This window comes from Ixodes scapularis, unplaced genomic scaffold, assembly GCF_016920785.2.
Source record: "Ixodes scapularis isolate PalLabHiFi unplaced genomic scaffold, ASM1692078v2 PGA_scaffold9__187_contigs__length_104089568, whole genome shotgun sequence".
NCBI lineage: Eukaryota > Metazoa > Arthropoda > Arachnida > Ixodida > Ixodidae > Ixodes > Ixodes scapularis.
Genome location: NW_024609884.1, coordinates 18,079,475 through 18,099,663, shown reverse-complemented (window position 1 = coordinate 18,099,663; position 20,189 = coordinate 18,079,475). Strand labels below are relative to the sequence as shown.

The window sequence follows — 20,189 nt, the reverse complement described above, 5'->3', positions numbered from 1 at the left end:
GGCAGCGAGCGTTTACCGGATGTCTTTCGCACTGTCAAAGCCGTTGTTCAAGACAGACGATAGGTTGCTATACCCTGGAAAGGTCAATACTTTCTATTGACCTTTCCAAAAAAGGGCTCCTGTCCGCTTCCATTTTTAGTGTTCGTGCGCATGGCACGTGATTTGCTCGCTTTCCGAAGCGACGAATATGCGCGTGCTGGGATGAGGAGATGGCACGCCGCCAGTGAATACTCCTTATTGGCGGCGAGATGCTTTGGTGGCGCCCTCCTGTGGTTACCTTTCGTGACGTCATTATCTTGTGAACAGAAAGTTTGAAGGTGTTTGTAAAGAGCATGGTGGAAGCTTGAAATCATAGCACTCTCAAACCAACACTGCCAACACCGTCAAGATTAAAGTTCTTCCATTCCTCTTATTTCCGTCGACGGGAAATCCTTTGCTGACGTCATAGTCAGAATTTGGCCCATCGTGGAAGACCGACCACAGCGACGATTTCGGTCGCTCACGTCGCCAATAGTGGGTGTTCACTGAACGCCATATCTGAGGGCGATGTTAAGAGAGAATGCTCAGAACGAGCTTACATTAATAGGCTGCTGAAACCGACAGTCTTGATGGTGCGAAAGGCACGTTGCAGAAGAATTGTGGAAACTCGCCGTCAGCACTCGCTCAGCAGTCGCGCACACAGCACTGGCCGCCTGTGAATACTCCCTAGAGTCCCTCGATACCCCTTCCTACGAGTAACGACAACCGATACAAATGACGATGCACGTTCCGCTGGAACAGAATGACGTCATCAGTTCAATCTTCTGCTGTGCGCCGCCATTCGCTTCCTAAAACCTGTACCGTCACGCAGTCGGTGCTTCAAAGAATGTCGTCGCTACTTGCAGGAAGCACTTATCTATGCGGAGAGGAAGTCGTCTGCTTCTTGCTCAGGAGTGGCGGTGACATCAGAACTACGCCGAGCTCTTATTGGCTGATCGAACCAGATAGTGGGTAAACCTCAAGGCATTTAGCATTGAGCTCTACCCAGTATTTCTTTCGATCAGCCATTCAGAGCTCGGCGTTGTTCTGACGTCACCTCCACTCCTGCGCCAGAAGCAGACGGCTTGCTCTACGCATGGGAACTTTAATACCCCCTATCGGCCAACCCGCCGTTGACAAACAAGGCCAGACGAGGTGTGGCAAATACGCAGTTCCCACACGAATCTGTGGGCACCTGCAGTGCCTACGGGTGCGCCCTACCAATAGCTGCGACCACAGCAGCGGCGTGACGTCAAGCTCGCGTGTTGATGTATAGAGTCGGTACGCCACTTTATTCAGCGAACAACATCACGACGTCAGTGGATCTGACACGCCTTCTTCACATATAGGTGGATCTGTGCGTGCGCTCTGAACAAAGCGCTTACATATAGCGTCCGTTGAATATCACCTATCACCCATCACAATCCCGACTTTTTTTTTCTTTTTTTGTGATTGCATAACTATGTCCAATGTTTAGATCAAACCGTTCAATTCCTGCGGGGGCAAGCAGCTATACACCGACGATATTTCTTACTCGTCCTTCTGGTCATACACTCGCGTCGAGAGGACACAACGTTGGCATTTTATGCGAAGACGTACGCGTCGCGACGGAGTCGGTGCGTCACGAGAGCGGCTGCTGATGTTGCACGCCTGTAAGGCAGAGTTCGTCGCCATGATTTTCACAGGCGAGCTGTCCGAACGAACCGCCTTCCTCGACCTCTTCGTCACGGGGTGTGGCCACTGGCTGAGGGACATTGGCTGGCAGCACCGTTACCCTGCTTGTCTCCTTGCGCCAGCGACGAATGGGTTCCGTGAAGTACCTGGATATTACGTCGCTTATGAATGGATTCACAGCTTACTGGGAGTTAATTCATGCGTGGTGTTGCTGTTTAGTACTTCAATGGATTAATGTTATGACCGTAAAAATAGAACAAAATTATATATTGGATGTTGAGCTAGGGCATCACGCTGCGTGCGGCTTTCCTTCGCTCAATTGTGACTAAAGCTGGAATATCCTATGAAAACCGAGATTTTTCGGATAGTCAGAATGGCAGAAGGTTAAACGAACACAGATAATAAAACAACTTATAAGTGACGAGGCCAATAGCTGTTGAAAACAGACTAATAGCTGAATGACACGAGTTAAACGTGCATCAGGATTGACTGGCATACCTCGGCAAAGCTATCCACCTCACGGGTGCACTCACTCCCCTCCGTCACCCTCGCCAATCAGGCGTGATGTGGGGGTGAGTGGGTTTGTGAGCCTCCAAAACTCACGAGTCTGAGGTGGAGTGAGCGGCGTGAGGTCGGTGAGGGTCGTGATTTCGGTGAGATTATGAGTTCGGTGAGGGGCGTGAGTTTATAAGGTCGGTGAGTTTATGAGCACGGTAACTTCTTGAGTTCGGTGAGGGGCGTGAGTTCGTGAGTTTGAACAGTTTATGAGTTCGGTGAGGGTCGTGAAGTCTTGAGTTTGGCGAAGTATGAGGTCCCTGAAGCGCCATGCATGTGGTCGATGAGAGTTTGGGGGTAACACCAAGGAAGGACGGGTCATGTGACTTCTCCCTATATTTTCGGGGAAGTTGAGTCGCCGCTCACTTTGCAACGGCGCTGTTTGCTCGTATGGTTTGGTACGGCTGATTATTTGCAAGTGATAGGAAAGGAGGAAAAGGCGCCGATGGGTTTATCTGCGCTTTTTGGCTCCGGCTCGCTTCGCGGCTGCTTGGCATGTTCCTTTGCCGCTGGTCGCTGCTTCGTGGTGGGGTGACGAGAGAGGGGGCAGCGCTCTTCCGCTCGCCTCGCCCGCTCGCGTGTATTGTTTCGTGAGGGAGGAAAACAGGTGCTACACCGGTACGCCTGAAGACAGAAGTCGCTAATTCGAGCGCGCTCGTCTTAGGCACGGTCGCTATTCATGAAGCCAACATTAAATGAAAACCGGCTCTAAACTGTAGCGATTCACTTGTATACTTGTTTAACTAATTTCATGTTCTAACTTAAAGTTTTGTAGAAAAAAAAAAGTACGTATAAACGTCTTTCTGTCTGAGTACGTCCGAAACGCCGGAGGTATTTTCAATTGGATTTAAAGGCTGCTATATTTATTTGGTAGCATATAAAAGCTAATTCAATTGTTCATTGTCATAGAACAATTTCAGATGGTAAGTTAATTGCTGGATTTCCTTCAAAACGATATGAAACTATATTCTCACTTTCGCTTAATATTGGTGATACAAATCCTTGGCGTTCTAAACCTGCTAAATGCGAATTTTTTTTTTTTTTAACATTAGCAGTGGCAGATAAAAAAAATAGAAAAGCACCAGCGTTCGCACCTTCGGCATACAGCTACACTCCATTTCATATCCAGTTCACAACTCTGTCAAAGCTAGTGGAGCGAACTTGTGACTTAATCTACTCAATCTCACAAACACCTGCAGTGCAAGCAAAGGAATGGGCACAAGTGCGTGACTTTGGAAAGTGCCTCGTATGCACGACCTCTCGTGCGAACAAAAGCATTCTGCTGGGCTAGGCTCACGCGCCTGTGTATTTGACTTTATTTCAGACATTTGTGAGACGGAATTAGTGCTTTATTTGTGGGAGAGGACGAAGAAAGGAACCATGAGATCAAACCACATGTTCGCTCGAGCAGCGTTGAGTAAGCTGCTGCGCATTATATATGTCGAGATTTTTTCTGATTGCTACGGTCGACGCACTGAAGTTTGGCGATTCCCGTCACCGCAGTCATTGGTTACGAGCCACTACCCGAATGTCCTCCAAGGCTCGACTGATCGGCTGCTGCCGCTAGACACAACTCTTAAGGGCTATCCATATTGAACACTACGCCTGTCGTACAGGACAAAAAGTTTTGTTCACCGTGGATTGTCAGTTAAAGGACTTCATTTGTTCTGCATTGCCTCTCACCAAAACTAGAAAAAATACCTAAATTATATGATCGCGCGTAGCTTGCGCGTTTTTCTTCAGCCCCCGCGCGACATTCAGTGATATTGTTATTGCTAGAGCCGAGGAACCTCCAATATATGTTCTTAGGGAGCAAGAAACTTACCATTCTTACCTCTCCGCTCTCTTATGCCAGCCCCTCTCTCTGTCAAGAGATACTTCGACAGACTGGAGAACATTTTCGCCATCTCCTTGTATTCATCGATCCTGAACCTCATTATGGGCGCTGACATCTAACTCTGACTAGCCATTAAGGAAATTTCGCAATAATATTTTATGCCGAAACTAAATAAACACCCACGGCTGTGCGCGTTTAAATAATATTAATAATTAGTACCCGAATAAACAGTGCTACAGACGCTCACTCCAGACTTGCACGAAGTTGTCACGAATGCTTGACACAAACAATGCACACCGTAAAGCCGGGATCACACTGCTTCTACATCATACAAAAAACAGTCTGCATAGAGATTCTAACGCGAGTGACCTCGAGGTCCGTGTTTCGAATGCCGCATGGCAATGAGTTTGAGAGAAACTTGGCACGCGGCATTCGAAATACGGATATTTCGGGGACTCGTGTTCGCAGACTGTCTTTTGTATGATGTATGAGCAGTGTGACCCTGGCTTAAAGAATACTTCTTTACGAGGCTCGCGACGAAGCGCCCTTGTATCCCAACAAAGCGCATTTTCCTCAAGCGCTCGGCCAGCGCGCGGAAGGAGTCGGAGTGAAATACACAAAAAGACAAAACATGTCTTCACTTGGCGACATTAAGGGCTGGCGCCGGAGAGGCAAAGGACGGCAGCGACCTTGGCGGGTGAGGGCGAGAACTTCTTCTCAGTGAGTGAGGTCAGTGAGTGAGTGCGTTCATGAGTTCGATGATGAGCGTGCGTTTGTGAGTTCAGTGAGTTCGGTGAGGGGCGTGAGTTTGTGAGTTCAGTGAGTTCATCAGTTCGGTGAGGGAGTGGGCGCGTTAAGTTAACGCGCTCGAGCGCGCTCCAGCGGTCAGAGTGCACTCGAGCTAAACTAAACGACAACGTCTCACTTCCGGTGCACGGTGGCGGAGCGCGCTCCGCGAGCTCCATCGTCCGAGATGGTGCGCGAGAGCTCGAACAGGTCGGTTTCCGGTGAGATGACGGCGTTTCCGCTCTCGCGGCCAGTCTCGCGGTTACTCGCGGCGATTTTGCACGGTGGTTGTCAAGGAGGTTAGGTTGTGGTTTCACCGGTTTCACACGGTGGTGCGGTGGTCTCGCACGAGACGGAAGAATCATCAAAACCCAAGCGTTTTGGGCTCCGGACACTCCGGACCGGGCCGCCGGGCCACTCTGGACCAGAAGCGTCGGGTGTGCGCAATCCCTGGCGAGCGAGTTCGCTTCCGAACGCTCCGAGGATGCCACCGCGTTCGCCTCGCCAAACTTCGCCGACCGCGACCGCACCAACCGAACCCCGCGGCCGAAAGGCTCCGGCCTAGCCAGGAACGACACCGAGGTAGGCCGGTCGTGGGTAGGAGCTGCTCGTTCTGCGCTACGATGCAGTGCTCGGAGCTCTCGGCGTTGTTCGTACTTGCGCCGAAGTCTTTAGGGACTCCGTCGGACGCGCAAGTCGCGCCTGCTTGGATGCGTGGATACTTCGACGGCGATCGCTTGGCAGCTCGTGTAGTCGTTCCGTCATCGTGGAAAATAAAAAAAAGCATGGTGCTGGTGTAGAAAGGTATGCATACATCATTGAAATGCTTGTCGAAGTCGTCATTCTTTCAGGCTTTTGGGAATTCAGAAGGCGTTCGGTGTACCTTTAATCGCCGCACCAACAGCGTGCAGCATAAATACAAGCTCTCGCTGTTGCCGCCGTCTCCGCGCACTTATTTCATCGAAGTCGTCGTCGATTAAACACTTTTTCGATGTTTCGACGGGTCGGGAGCCAAGTTCAAGCGCGCGCCGGAAAGCCGGAACCGGAAACGTTAAAAAAGCAGGCGTCAGATGGCGCCTCGGTACCAAAGTGCGCCGTTAAGCTACGCTCCGAACCCGCGCGCTCGAGCGCAGATGTCCGGAGTCTGGAGCTCACTAACTTAACGCGCCTAAAGAGTCTGCGAGTTCTTTAGGGGCGTGAGTTCGGTGAGTTCATTAGTGAGGTCTCGAAGGTTAGTGCGGCTGTAAGGTTAAGTAATTTTTTTTTTAATTTTCTTTTTAATTTTAAATTGGTTGTGAGTGCGTTCAAGCAAGAATGCCAACCCCCGCTGGAATTTTTGTTGCGACCATGTTCGCAGAAACTATAATTTGTGCCATACGTGTCCGATCCAGGCACCTCAAATATTTTGGAGAGCTCAATGTCCCTTTAGAAACAGAGTCTTTCATACACCTTAGACGTGACACGGAATACTGTATTTGTTGAAAAAATCTGCTTAGATATTTGTGTGTTTTTGTTTTAGAGCGCAGCTCTTTGGCGCCCGTTTCCGGCTTGAGCGGCATCGCCGTCGCCGTAACAGCGCGGTGCATTATGGGTAAATTTCCCCGCTAAATTTAGCGGAAAAATTTCCCCGTCAAGTTTAGCGGGAAATTTTCCCCGCTAAATTTAGCGAAAAATGTCCTCGCTAAATTTAGTGGGGAATTTTTTCAGCTAAATCTAGCGGGGAAAATTTTCCGCTAAATGGGAGGCGAGCAGGAGAGGAGGAGGGCCACAGCCTCCTCTGCGTACCTTCCCCTCCTCCTTCTCAAGAGGTGCGCACTAAATCGGCGTTACAGGGCATTGTAAACGTCTTTCATCTTTTTTTTTTTCGTTTTTCACTCAGGTAATTTTTATTCGAAATACCAAACCGCAGAACCTTTTTGAGCATTTAGGTGAGTAATTTCTTTCATTATTCCCAGCACAGCAATAACATGATCAATCCAAATTTTACAAAATAAAGCCACCGGTGATGAGTTTTGATAATGTTCACAAAACGTATAAATTAAGAAAAGCTGTAATCACTACAAAAAAACAACAACGAAATTTCAGTCAGACGACAGAAGTGTGTGTGTTTTTTGAGGCAACGCGTGACCGCATAGAACTTCATATTATATCCAGAGTTTGTCTATCTTGATAACACTGTCAGAGCCTCATCATTTGTCAAGAATGACAAATGATGAGGCGGCGAATAACTGGAGACGCTAAACGTTTAATGGGGCGTACTTTTGCCCAAAACAAAATAGAGGAAGGTTAGCGCCGCAGGCGTCAATTTCGTCGAAACAGCGAGATCGAGCGCTGGGGCGAGACTAACTCCGGCTCGCCACGCGGAGCCCCTTATGTACAAGGGTGGGTTTCTGGAACAATCGGCGTAGAAGGGTCGGCACGTAGAACATTCGGGTCCCCGAATTTAACAGAACACGTGACATTTACAGAAATAACAAAAGGTGCGTCCGTTCCCAGGTATTGTACCTCGCGGCCTTTTGCGTGGGAGTCGAGAGCGATCACAATTGAACCACGGGCGCGCTTTCTCGGAGACGCGCGCGGCAATATGCCACCAGTAAAACAAAATGAAATCTTTCTGTAAAGATTATTATGGTTAAATGCGTATTTTTGTGATTGTGGCGTTTGTTTGGGGTCCCAGCGCATTGATGCAATTTGAATTAATAATAATACAATTAAGATACGTAGTTTTTCATGCTTTTCAACGTATAATGTGTTGCTCATGAATCATCTAATTTCAAACGCGGGAACAACATTGGCAATCCAAAGTTGGAAAATTATCATCACTGATGCTAACTGCGGCATTTTTAATTAACAAGTTATAAACAAATTGTCTAAAATCAATGTCAACATTCTAGCTAGTCCGAGAAATTCATGCAAAACGTCACGCTTGCATTGCTTAATATCACAACTCAGACTGCGTTTTTTGGTCTAAACATATGTCTCGGCATTGTCATTCGCTGAGCTGCCTCCGTAAGTTGCGGTGATTGGCTCTCCGAGCGTTGTGCGGGAAAGCAGACGCAAGGGGCTTTTTTTAAAGGCCGGTTCTCACATGCAGCGGAGCGCTGATGTAGCGCTTCTCACGTGCCGTCAGCTACTTATCGTCTGCCATGAGCAACAGTTTTGACGGTGCGATACAAAGCTGGTGAACGCTCCCGTCAGCACGCGCTTAGCGCGAGGTAAGCGCCATGCTTGTAGCGCTCCGCTGCATGTGTGAACAGGCCTTTAGAGTGCAGCAGTTGATTCCAGTGCGCGAGCGCTGCATTGGCGCCTCCCGTGGCTTGGGCCACGCGTGCCTAGTATTCGTTTTGCTCCAAGTAAATGTATAACACAGCGTAGTTCTGCCTTTCACCATATAGTATTTACTCGAGTAATAGCCGCACTACTTATGAACAAGGCCCTTGCGCCTACTTTCCCACAACGCACATATACAGCCAATCATTGCGTTGCGCATAAATAACATAGCGAATAACGAGATCGAGAACACTATCTTCCATTCAAATGCAATCTTCACAGACGGTATCTTCGCGCCAGGACGTTATCCCTGTCCTCTAAACAGCTGGAATCAAGCTGTCGATCGCGGTAATTGGTAACCTGCGTGCTCCGCGGAAAAGCGAACCCTCAGGTTTTCTTCATAAACAGTGCGGCTATTACTGAAGTAAATACGTTAAGCCGTGCCTTCGAATCTCAAAGCGAACACGCAATACTAGAATTCCCTAGTAAGGTGCAATCCCATACCTGCTGCAGCACTACACTGGGACAGTGAAGAGTTTTGTTTGCATTCAGAAATGAGTGTTCGCGAGCCATGATCGCAAGTATAGTTTCGCTGTGCTCGCTCAGAAGGAAAGCCGGGGGACCCTCACTAGAGCACCTCCCGTTTCCGCCGCAAGAGGGCGAGAAACAAGCTGGGGACGCGAATATGCGTTTCATGGTAAGTCCTACAGCAGCCGGCGCTAAGATGGAGCCGATCAAGCAGCGCCAAAAGTGCTACGTCATGGCGCTCGCGCTCGTTGTCTTTGTGCTATCCAGGGCTAAATCACTGCCGCACAGTGAGCACACTCTAAAAAAAGGCCTGTGCGTCTGCTTTCCCGCACAACACTTGGAGAGCCAGTCAGCGCAACTTACGGAGGCAGCTCAGCGAACGACGATGCCGAAACATATGTTTAGACCAAAAAACGCAGTCTGAGTTGTGACTTGAAGCAATGCAAGCGTGACGTTTTGCATTACTTAATGTCACAACTCAGACTGCGTTTTTGGTCTAAACAGATGTTTCGGCATCGTCATTCGCTGAGCTGCCTCCGTAAGTTGCGCTGACTGGCTCTCCCAGTGTTGTGCGGGAAAGTAGACGCACGGGCTTTTTTTAGAGTGTGGTCAGACTTAATGTGAAACGGAGTGAATCAGCGTTCCATTGAAACGAACCGTTCATACACTCACCACAATCGATAGCCTTGGAACCAAGTCCAGAAGCAGGTAAGGAACGAGAGCAGGACGCTGATGAGCAGGTGAACGGCACGAGGAGCGCCCTCCTCTTGCTCCAGGTAGCTGAGCGTTTTGAGCCAGGCGAAGCTGAAGACGAGCACGTCGCCTCCCATTCCAACCAAGTTGAGCAGCAGCAGCACCGCGTCCTCCCGGCACTGTCCCGAGACCAGCCAGAGCAGCAGCGGCTGCATTCGCACATAATGCACATACAGTGTCGGCGAGATGTTTTGGTGGCGCCCAACGTGATTAGATTAACTCAGTTACAGGACTCCTTACAGACGCAGCTTACACGAACAGTTCCCCCCCCCCCCCTTTCTCCAATCACGGCTCGGCTCCTGACGTTTGACGCGCTAGATTGCTGCTATGGTAACTGCAGTGTATATCTAAGTAATGCGTATGTTTCGAAGCACACCCGTCGAGATGGCATTTCACCGTATACTTTATGGAACACACAGCTTTGAAACGTCAATCTAGATGGCGCATCAAACTACGGGAGGCCAGAGCCGTATATAGAGAGAGTTTGGTCAATGGGAGGCGCGGGAGAGCCAGGGTGTGCACCAGACGCAGAAAGAGGGCTTGACATGCTTTTTGACCAACCAGAAGCCGAAAATAATCCCCTAGCAGTGGTAGCAACAGACAGTTTTAATAGGTCTGTAAGGGTTAAATGTATTAACTCTTCGTGGCTGAAAATAGGGTTCGCGTGATGTTTCAATTATGATCATGGGCAAAAAGACGAAAGAAAAGAATGTGCCGCTCGACCTCTGCTTTGCTCGGACCATAGAGTTATTATAATGTACGCTAAAGGTTCAACTGGCGCTAGTGTGCTGCTGCAAATTGAAGCAGACAGCAACCAGTACGAAATGGACTTCCGGCCATGCATTTCTATGGAAAAAAGCGAGTGCATTTTCTCTCTGCGCTCGATTATAAGGGCAAATATCACGAATAATTCGTACGTACTAGGCACTTTGGAACATTTCTCAGTCACGCAGACAAAATAATTGGTCACTTACGGCGTTTTTATTTTAAATTCGTGGCCTGAAAAACGGTGCTAAAACCGCTTCGTGCGTGTATTTATGTGCACTGTCGGACACTGTTAGCGCGAACACGGTGTCGGCGCTTTCTAGCATCGGGGATATACGTGCCAAACGAACGAAGGACATCTGGAAAACCAAAAGAGACGGCAAGAACTTCGCAGTAACACTGAATGAGGAACTCCTTGTGCATGCAGACGATCAAAATAAATTGTAAGCCACGTAATATAGTCCGATTTCCATTAAATAAGTACTGCTTTATTCTTTCTACTCATGTGCGAAGATGCTTGTTCTGGGTTCAAAGCATCACCCGCACGCTCCAAATATTTTCAAATAGTGAGAAGCTCGAAAACAGGTGCCCGATAAAAGTTGCCCGACATAGGAAATAATAAAGACACACCTTTTGTGGCCAACGTACTTTATTTTTTATGTTCAAATGTTTTTAACCGATCGTAAAGATGCTCACGACGGAGTCATTTTCATATAATGACAAGACGGGCATATTAGCAATATATAAGCGCCACCGGAATGCTAGCGAAGCTTGTACACACTCTGCATTCCTTTCGATCGTTATTTTGCTTAGAATCATCGCTCGTTTTTACATACCTGCCGTGGAACAGAGGTTTGGGCCTGAAATATAGCGAAGTTTAACATCGTTCAGCGGTAAATAAAAATGCTGTAACTAAAGCAATTACACTTTCACAATACCAATAAAGGTACACACTGTTCGGTACGACAGAAATATCAAAACTTATTCATGTTGTTTTCCGGCGAAGACACAAAATGCACGTGCGTTTTCCCATAGGAATGCACAGGAGCACCGCAAAAGTAGACTGGTTGCTGTCTGCTTCAATTTGCCTCCCGGAAGTCGCATAGACACTAGCGCCAGTTGAACCTCTAGCGTACATTATAATAACTCTATGGCTCGGACGCAGTGTGAACGGATTACGTCAATCGCACTGCTAGTCGCGCACGCTTTTTATATATTTTATGCCTTTATATATCTTTCACCATGGTTTTGCATGACCGTGATCGAAACATCACGTGCACCTAATTTTCAGTCACCGTGAGTTACTCGGACGCCCTTATTAATTTCGTTTCTCGCGACCACCGCCAGGGTCTTATTCGCGGCTTCTGTCTGACCACATTCGAATTTGTGAAGACGGCCTAGAACACGCCCAACCCGCTTTTAGTCAATGGCGCCCTCCTCATTTTACTCCAATACTTCGCAAATAATGGCCAAACTCTCTTCATGCACGGCTTTGCGGGAGGCTAAAGCCCCTTGATAAAGGCGTTTCTTACAAGTACCGCCAACCACTGTTGTGGAAACGCGCAAGACACGTGGCACGGGCGTGTGCTCCACCGCTATTCGCTTTCAAGGGCCGCACATTTCAGTGCTGCGTCGCCATTTTCTTCCAAGGGCCGCTCGAGACACGAGCCTCGTGCACCGCATTTGACGCCACTTGCAAGACAAACGCGAACACATCGAGGTGCTTTACGGGATGCTAAAGCTCCCCGATAAAGGCGTTTACGAAAGGTTCCTTCGCTGCCATTCAATTCCAAGAGCCGCTCATTTCAGCGCTGTGCCGCAATTTGCTTCCAAGGGCCGCTCAAGACACGGGCCTCGTGCACTTGCGCATTTGACGCTACTTGCAAGACAAACGCAAACACAGCAAGGAGCTTTAGGGGAGGCGGTCTGAAGTGATTGAAGGGGGGTACCCCCTCCGCGGGAGTTCCACAACTGAGGTAATCTTGTAACGTTGGCGGTGTCCTTTTTTGGGTTCTTATCCCTGACGTCACAACCAGCAGTTTCCTCACGTGACGTCACCAGTCGTGATCCTGGCAACTTATCATATGTACACCATTGACAATTTCGATGGTGGGTTTAGAGAGTGGTAGAGAGAACGGTGGAAGCTTGTAATAATCGAATGCTTAACTGCAACACCGTTGAGCTTGACTTTCAGATATTGCGCTTATTTACGTCGATGCGAAATGAATCCTATACTAAAGACGTTCTACTGAGCTCTTGGTTACTCGTGAAAGGTAGGGTGCCTTCATGTGCGCTTTCATTGAGGCACCCTAGTGAAAGGTAAAGCCCATCTATCCTGGGAAAAGTGGCGCCTTTCATTGTTATGAAAATGTTCGGGACACGTGCCGCGCACCACTTCTGGGAAATTCATGGCGTCTGAAATGTAGCTCAGTGCTGCGCTGTGCCGCCAAGATCTTCCCAACTGCACGTTGCACGTGCCTCGTGCATCGACGCACCTTGCACTACTTTTGTAAAAGGCTGACGGCAGCGACGCTGCACGTCGCTAATTGTGAGCAATGTTACATGCGCCTCCAAATATTCGGTCGAGGTTAGTGTAACCATATATAGTCAGTGGCCGGATGAGAACGGCAGGGCGTCTCCATTAGACACTCAGACTCACGCCCGTGCTCGTTGCCTTCCGCCGTGCTTTGGCTGCGTGTGCACGCTCGAAGGTCACAGATTCTGCCGTTCTCCTCCTGCCATTGACTATTGTCAACCTATTTTGTCCTCGAGACCTGTCACTTGCATAAACCGGCCCCGCTTCGTGACGGCAGTAACGCTGCCCTCCTCGAGCACAAGCCGTGGTATGCAAAAATAGTGTCTAGGGTACATATCCATGCGGCTGAGTTTCTTCTGTTCGTAACTAATTCGTCACAGTGTAGGCCCTTTTCAAAGGACAGAACCGTCTTGCAATCGACAGGATGGATATTTGGCTTTTTTTGTCGTCGCAGACACCATGCGATATTCGTGATCCTAACGATATGCCTTTAATCCTCTTTCCGCTGTTTCATGTTCCAGCCGACAGGCCGTGCCAGTTTTTGTTCCACACTCCCCGCTTTTTTTCTACACCATTTTTTCGTCGATTGGCGTCGTCTAGAGTTGCGAATCCCTTCGCCTATTATTTCCTTGCTCACTCCAATACCAAAAGATTCACGCGTGTGAGGCGCTGCTGCAAACATCGAATGTCGGAACTAGAAAACTGCAAGACACCCTCGACAGTTTTCGAGAGCCTGACAACAACCATCCACCAATTCTCTTCCATCGATTCGCAAATGCCTCAGTCAACGCACCTTATTAGGCTCCATACTGGCTGATCTGAATTTGCGGACTTCTACCAATCCCTGATCGGGCTAATCTTTGAAAATAAAATACCGCCCGTGAAACCGAGGTTACAGCAGGCGAACCTCGAACTACACCGCCCCGAAAATTTTAAAATACGTCAAATAATTTTACGTACACTTTCCACGCAACATGTCACACAGTATATACTATGTATATGGCAGTCTTGCGAAATACCGTTTCACTTCGGGTACGTATTTGCAGCCATACTGGTGAATATCGTTTGCTATTTTATCTATTTGTTTGTATGCAAGCGACTCTACATTAGCATCGTTTTTTTTGGTGTTTCTAAAACGAAGAAGCATGGCGAGTGGCTCCGTCGTCCACGGAACTTCCGCACGGTCTAGAACGCATTTGGGTCGCATAAACTTGTGCTTACTTTTTTTTTTTTTTTTTTTTGTACTCTTTAGAGTCGCTCCAGCGTCACAACAACGCCATTTTGGACGTCGACGAGTCGACCTTTCGAGCGCCGGATCGCCTTAACCACGTATAAATAATGGTAAGCATCAAATGCCAGCCGGTGCTCTTTTACGTCGCCGACTACACCGGCATGCGCAATCCATCACAACGCAAAAAAGCTGGAGCCAGCTGAAAAACAGTGACCCCGCAGGTAGAAACAGATTGGTGGAAGGTTCCCAGCATATATTTCCAGCCGACATACGTCACGTGAAAGTCTAGTAGTATACGTCTAGTATGTCATTCTACTAACTTCAGTCCTAGCCTAATTGCTAAGTAAGCTTTTATTTCGTGACCGTTTGTTTGTAGTTTTCATATCATGCGCGATATTAGTTACTTTTGTGCACTATATACTCTTTACTATACTGTGTCAGGTCCTCTCAGTACATTATATGTACAACATTACTGAGCCTCTACTTGTTGTCGAATACCCTCGCCTGCTATTTTTTGTGTATTTGTAATTTCAATGGTTGGAATTTGATGTTGTCCAGTTCAGGTGTATAATCCCTGTGCGCAGTGTTACAAAAATAGGCAAATGTTAACACGTGCCCACCATACGTACTATCCCGCATACTATTAGGTATACACCTTTTCATCTCAGTAGTTACCCGACCGGCGGACAGAGGGTTTTAACGCATTCGCCGACTGGCTTCAGTGTGGTTAGTTTCGGTTTCAGCGCGCTCGCGACTGTGTTGGCGTTTTATGTCATTTTTGCTCAGGGTTTTGATACAAATGTGTCCGTTATAGCGCACAACTAAGACAACCGTTATACTGAGTCACTTGAGAACTACGAAGTGTTTCCAGTTATAATTGCTGACTTTTGCGAACACTTAACGTGGCATCTCACGTGGCTTCTCATTAATATTTGGCAGTTTCAGCGGAGAAACGTCCGAACTCAGGCACGGGGAGAATTCATCGTCTATTGCCGTACTAAAATTAACTAATGAAGAGCATTTGAAGAAAAAACAAATCAGAGTTACAACCCAATCAGCAATGTGCTGGATTGCAAAAAACGCATAAAGTCGCTGCTCAACGTTTCATTTTCGCGGACACAAGCCTTTTGTGAACTTCAGACACTGGAAAAGTCTACTATAATAATGCGAATAATAAAAAAAGTAATATTGACTCGGGCTGCTTTATTTTATAAAAGTTAAGTACTCGAGAGATATATTGTTAGCCCATCGTAGGCAGGATGGGAAATTATAAACTATCGGCCCTGCAAACGCACTTATTAACAGTATTTTGCAATGCTGGCGTCAGGAAATAGTTGCATTACAAAGGTTTGCTGACGACATACCCAGGACGTTATGTAAGCAACAAGACTGTCAAGTGAAGACTGACGTTCGTCAAATTCGTCAAATCATATTAAAGGGCGCCAGAGGAGTACCCTTCGGCAAGTATGGCTGAAGTCGAACGCTAGGCGCCAATTATAAACCTGCGTAGACAAATCTCTGTTCGTTGAAACATAGGCACTTTGTACATTTCGGCGTCGACAGTACTGCACCTGGGTGGCTTTGTTTCGCCATATCACATATTGCGGGTCCTGGGCTCTCCCAAGCTGCGTGTGACGGTATTCTCACCGGGGTAGTCCCGACATTTCTGTTGAAAAAGTCGAAGTCAATGAATCGAATGGTATGTCCTAAGAAATTCCTTCGAGCGCTTGAGCGACTGTAGACATGGGACCGAGCATGGTGTACAGTTTCTTCAAATTGATTATTCAACGGATCAATTAGGGTAATGTTTATATTGCAAAATCTATTTTCAACGTCCAACACATTTTGGTGTAATACCGCGAATAAATACAACGCCTGATGTTGACTTTACCATTATTCCTAGGATCATATAAAATGCGAGTTAAAAATTCGTATTTATCTAAACGAGTTCTCCCGGATAAAAAAAAAAAAAAAAAATATATATATATATATATATATATATATATATATATATATATATATATATATATATATATATATATATATTCGATTTTTATTGAAAGCAAAGCACGATGCTTAGAGGAAGCACGAATATTACTCCTTTGGCACTCTTATTTCTGCCAGATTGTACATGCGCGATAATATATATACATTGCGCTACTTATTTTGAATGTTTCGCCACTATATATCACTGAGCAAACTTGAGTTTTCATTACTGATTTGGTCCTCGCTTCTCGTGCTGACTTAGGGTCACCTACATGTTCAATGCGGGTCAGGGCAAACGCCTACTTCTGCGCCCCCTCCCTCCACACGCCTCCGGTGCACCGGCGATGAAAATACTCAAAACCTACGACAAAATTACTCCACACGTTGTGCACATAATGATGGCATGCAAACCACAGGACGACATTTTACAATGTAAGGCGAGAAACACTGTGAAAGGCCACGAAAAACACGAATACAACGCCTTTGGCAAGGCAAGGATTGGAGAGCGGAGAAACGAGTTGAAGCCACCTTGTGGCAGCCGCGGCACGTGACGCCAAATGGCACCGCCCATGCGACGGAGGGTGAAAAGGTCTATAACACGGCAGCCGCGGCCGTTCTCTGGCCGTTCCTAGCCATTCCTAGAGTATAGGCTCTGCTTGTAGAGCCAGAGTATTGCGTTCCTTTTCCTTGCGCCGCCAACTCCGTATTGGCGGAGAAGCGGTCACGTGCGCCGAGCTGGATCCAACCTTCATGAAGGAAAGCGACCTTGCAGGCGCCGAGTTTCGGGCGGAGCATGTTTCTTGCTTTGTGTTTGCGGAAAATACATCCTGCACTAAAATCGAACGAATTTGAAGGATCCTTGACCATTGAACATTATGTGATGCCACTGGATACAGTATAATCGCGTTGTTTTATAACGCCAGCGGTGTTTTAAAATGTGTTTTCAGAGTCTGAGAAGCAGACGACACGGAGGACGATCGCAGAGCTCGCGTCTGCGGCGCTCGCGGAGTGATACGCCACTGGCACATTCGGGTACCTCGGACCAGACAACAACACGTAGCTACGGCTCGCGAAGGGACAACTGTTTCGTCGGCTGTTGTATTCTACCGACGGCATAGAGAAAAACCGGAGACAAATGACGAGACGACGGCGCACGCGCAGCGTGTCGTCGCACTATATCTTCTCTGCTCTGCACACCACAGCGCGCCGCCTCCCAGCCACGCCATCCGCGCCTACGTCTCCCGAAGAAGCGACGGTAGCTGCCCACGCTTCCCACAGTGCGGCCTTGGATCCAGCATGGCCGCCCTGGGAGCACCATTGCGATACTCTGCTCCACAAGCGGAGCATATGCAGTTGCTCTAGCCGTTCTGTACGCCCAGCGCCACATAGCAGGGGCACTTTGAAACACCGCGCGTAACAAGCCTACCCTGTTCGGCAGAATTGCTCTTCCCGTGTCCTAGGTTGCGATCACACTCTCTCCTTGTCTGCTAGCCGGAAAGCAAACGCCGCAACAGCACTTGCCGATGTTTGCTTCACACGCTTTTGTTGGTGCCTCTGTCAAGACGGAAACGTCCAGACTCGCGGAAATGAGTCAGCCAGGTTGTATATATTTCTCGGTAGATTACTTTTATTAATCGGACAGACGCCTATTCATGTCTTTTTTTTTTTTTTTCCTGTAACAGAAATGGTGTTATAATTGTGCTTAGCCCGGTATATGTCTTCGTTGGATGTTTGGTTGACTCGTAGCCCTGAGTCAGGGTATCTTTATACCGAAAGAAGCATGCACAAGTCTGTGAAGCAAATATGGGCAAGTGCTGTGGCGGCGTCTTTTTTGCGCCTAGCAGACGACAAGGAAAGAGTATTATCGGGACCTGGAAGAGCAATTCCGCCGCACAGGGTGGGAAGGGTATAGGCGCGGCGTTTCAGAGTGCCATTGCTATATGGCGCTGGGGATCGGAACGGTCACTGCTGCCGTGTTATAGCTAATAGTATCTAAGGGTGGCGATGTGGGTTAGTTGGTTCATATTGTTTGCACTTCTTTTAGTCCCCGTTGACTGTGCGCAGTTTGCCTTTTCGCTAATAGTGTCCCTGATGGTACTGCGACAAGATGCAGAAAGCAACAGAGTACATTAAAATTAGTTAAAATAGAAACGCTTTCTCAAAAAGGTAAATTGAGAATGAATATACAGGAACAATTAAAATTTCTTACTTTCTTTGAATACGTGATTTCCTCACTAAATTTATCCCATCAGTCCCATTGGAAAAAAAAAAAAAAAAAACGAAGACGAGAAACATTGAGGCGGGGACCGCACAACACTGTGTCAAACACCGCTGTGTTTTAGTCTGTGTTGTAATTTCCCTCTTTGTGTTTCTTGTCTCAGGGCGTGTCTCGGGATTATAAGCACTTATCTCCAGCTAGCTTGCCGGTTGAGTTTAATGGCAGTTAAGGGCAGTCATTACAGTGATGCCGCCCGTTTTGAAGTCACGGCAGTTTGTGGTGTCGTCGCCAAACTTATATGACACCAGAAAGCTCGGCCTTCTTATTGCGCAAATACGGCTCGTGGTTCCAAGTAGATTGTCGCAATGACGTGACGTGGAAAATACAAACTTAGCGTTCTTTTTTCTTATTATTTGCTAAAATATTGGGTTGTCCTTTCACTTGGCAAGATAAACTGATGGCATTAAAAACTCTACAACGACCTGATTGACAGACCGGTTTATCCACAGCAAAGCGGAAGAAAGTGAGTAGATGGGTGTCAGGTATTTACCTTCGCCCTTCTTCGTATCCTAAACTGGTAGCCACAGGACTCGCACGTGCTCTCGCCGCTCTGGAGGAGACTCCGCTCGATGCACGCCCTGTGAACTTGGCCACTGTCCCCTTGAGAAAAACGATCTGTCATTCGTGCGGGTCCGTCGCCCACCAGATCAGGGATGGGCGATGAACCCACCTGTGCAAAGACAGGCAGCCATCAAGGAATCCACCTCTTGTCCCTTGAAGCAAAGACGACAGAAGTCTGGATTGCATCCCGCGGTCAGCGTCGAGATGGCTTGACTTCGTAAGGCCATCTTTGCCTTCCTTGTCTATTGCGTGGACTCCATCTTGGAAACATGCGCACGCTGGTGCCTTCTTCTTTTTTTTTGGAAAATGAATAGCAAGTTTTTTTAACAGGGTGAAGGTGAATCAAACATGGTCAAATGAAATTTAGCATTAATAAAACAAAATAAAATTTAAGTTACGAATAATAATTCTAGCAGCAGTCATAAAAGCAAACTATATGTACAAGAACTGTGTAGCCAGAGCAAATACCGAATTCAACAAAAACGTTTTCGCAATTTTTGCGCGGTGTTGGAACCTGCAAAAAGTATTGCATATCCATAGTATCAATTTCTTATCCAGCCAACCGTTAGTCTGAAGGTGTCTTCTCAATCTCTCTGCAGCAGTTTCGCAATGTCCTTTCAATCATGATAAGAATAACTGACAAGAATTAGATGTTTAATGGTGCAGCAGTAACATATGAAGCTTTAAATTGCACCAAATTCTAATGCGATGCATTGCGCTGTTCGTCCAGTGCCAAATTAATTTCAAGCCGTAATCCTAAGTAGCGGTTTCCTCCGCAATCCGTATGCATCGAGAACAATGTTCGGCCGACTAATTGAAAACGAGCTGCGATTTTATACAAACCTAATAAATACAGTTATTTCACTAGCGATTTGGATTACCGGGATATTGAAATATATTTGCTTCCATTCGCCCGATGAAGTTTCCGAATCTTTTAATCTAGGCGCCCGTGGTGTATAATTCGTGTAGTCGAGAATGTTTGATGCGTAAAAGCCTGGCGTAAAAACCATTATTTTATATAGATGCACGAGAGAAATTATAGCACGAGCGAGCGGCCTTCATGCGGGTGCGTCGGCCCTCCGAAAGCAAACCTGATACTTCTGTTTACGCAGACGCACGTGCTCTCCCCCGGCATACCCAAGCGAACGCCGGTTGCCAGCTGTCAACGGCGAATCCGAAACTAAATTAGTGTGACGATCACACCAGCAAAGGCCATCCATTTTAGAAAGAAGTCCACTTCCACGGTCCACCCTCGGCGCCTACTAGCTACCGTAGACTACACTTTCAGTCCTCGGTCCGCGACAAAAGATTACGTTCTACCGACGCCTTACCGCTGGCTCGACTTCATTCCACATTTGTAAACACTAGCCAGCCGCAAGTCCCTAAAGCAGACGGCTCCTTTCCTTCTCTG

The 20,189-nt window shown here is 47.5% G+C and overlaps 1 protein-coding gene across 1 annotated transcript; it reads right to left on the bottom strand.

Moving 5' to 3' along the window:
• Positions 1-1,372: 1,372 nt before the first annotated feature.
• Positions 1,373-19,005, bottom strand: LOC115331161 (E3 ubiquitin-protein ligase MARCHF3). Its single transcript, XM_029993240.2, has 4 exons — positions 18,888-19,005; positions 18,708-18,817; positions 9,341-9,570; positions 1,373-1,838 (listed from the first exon to the last, which is right to left on the bottom strand). Exons 1-4 carry the CDS (start codon positions 19,003-19,005, stop codon positions 1,640-1,642), a joined length of 657 nt encoding a protein of 218 aa, XP_029849100.2. The 3' UTR covers positions 1,373-1,639.
• Positions 19,006-20,189: the final 1,184 nt, after the last annotated feature.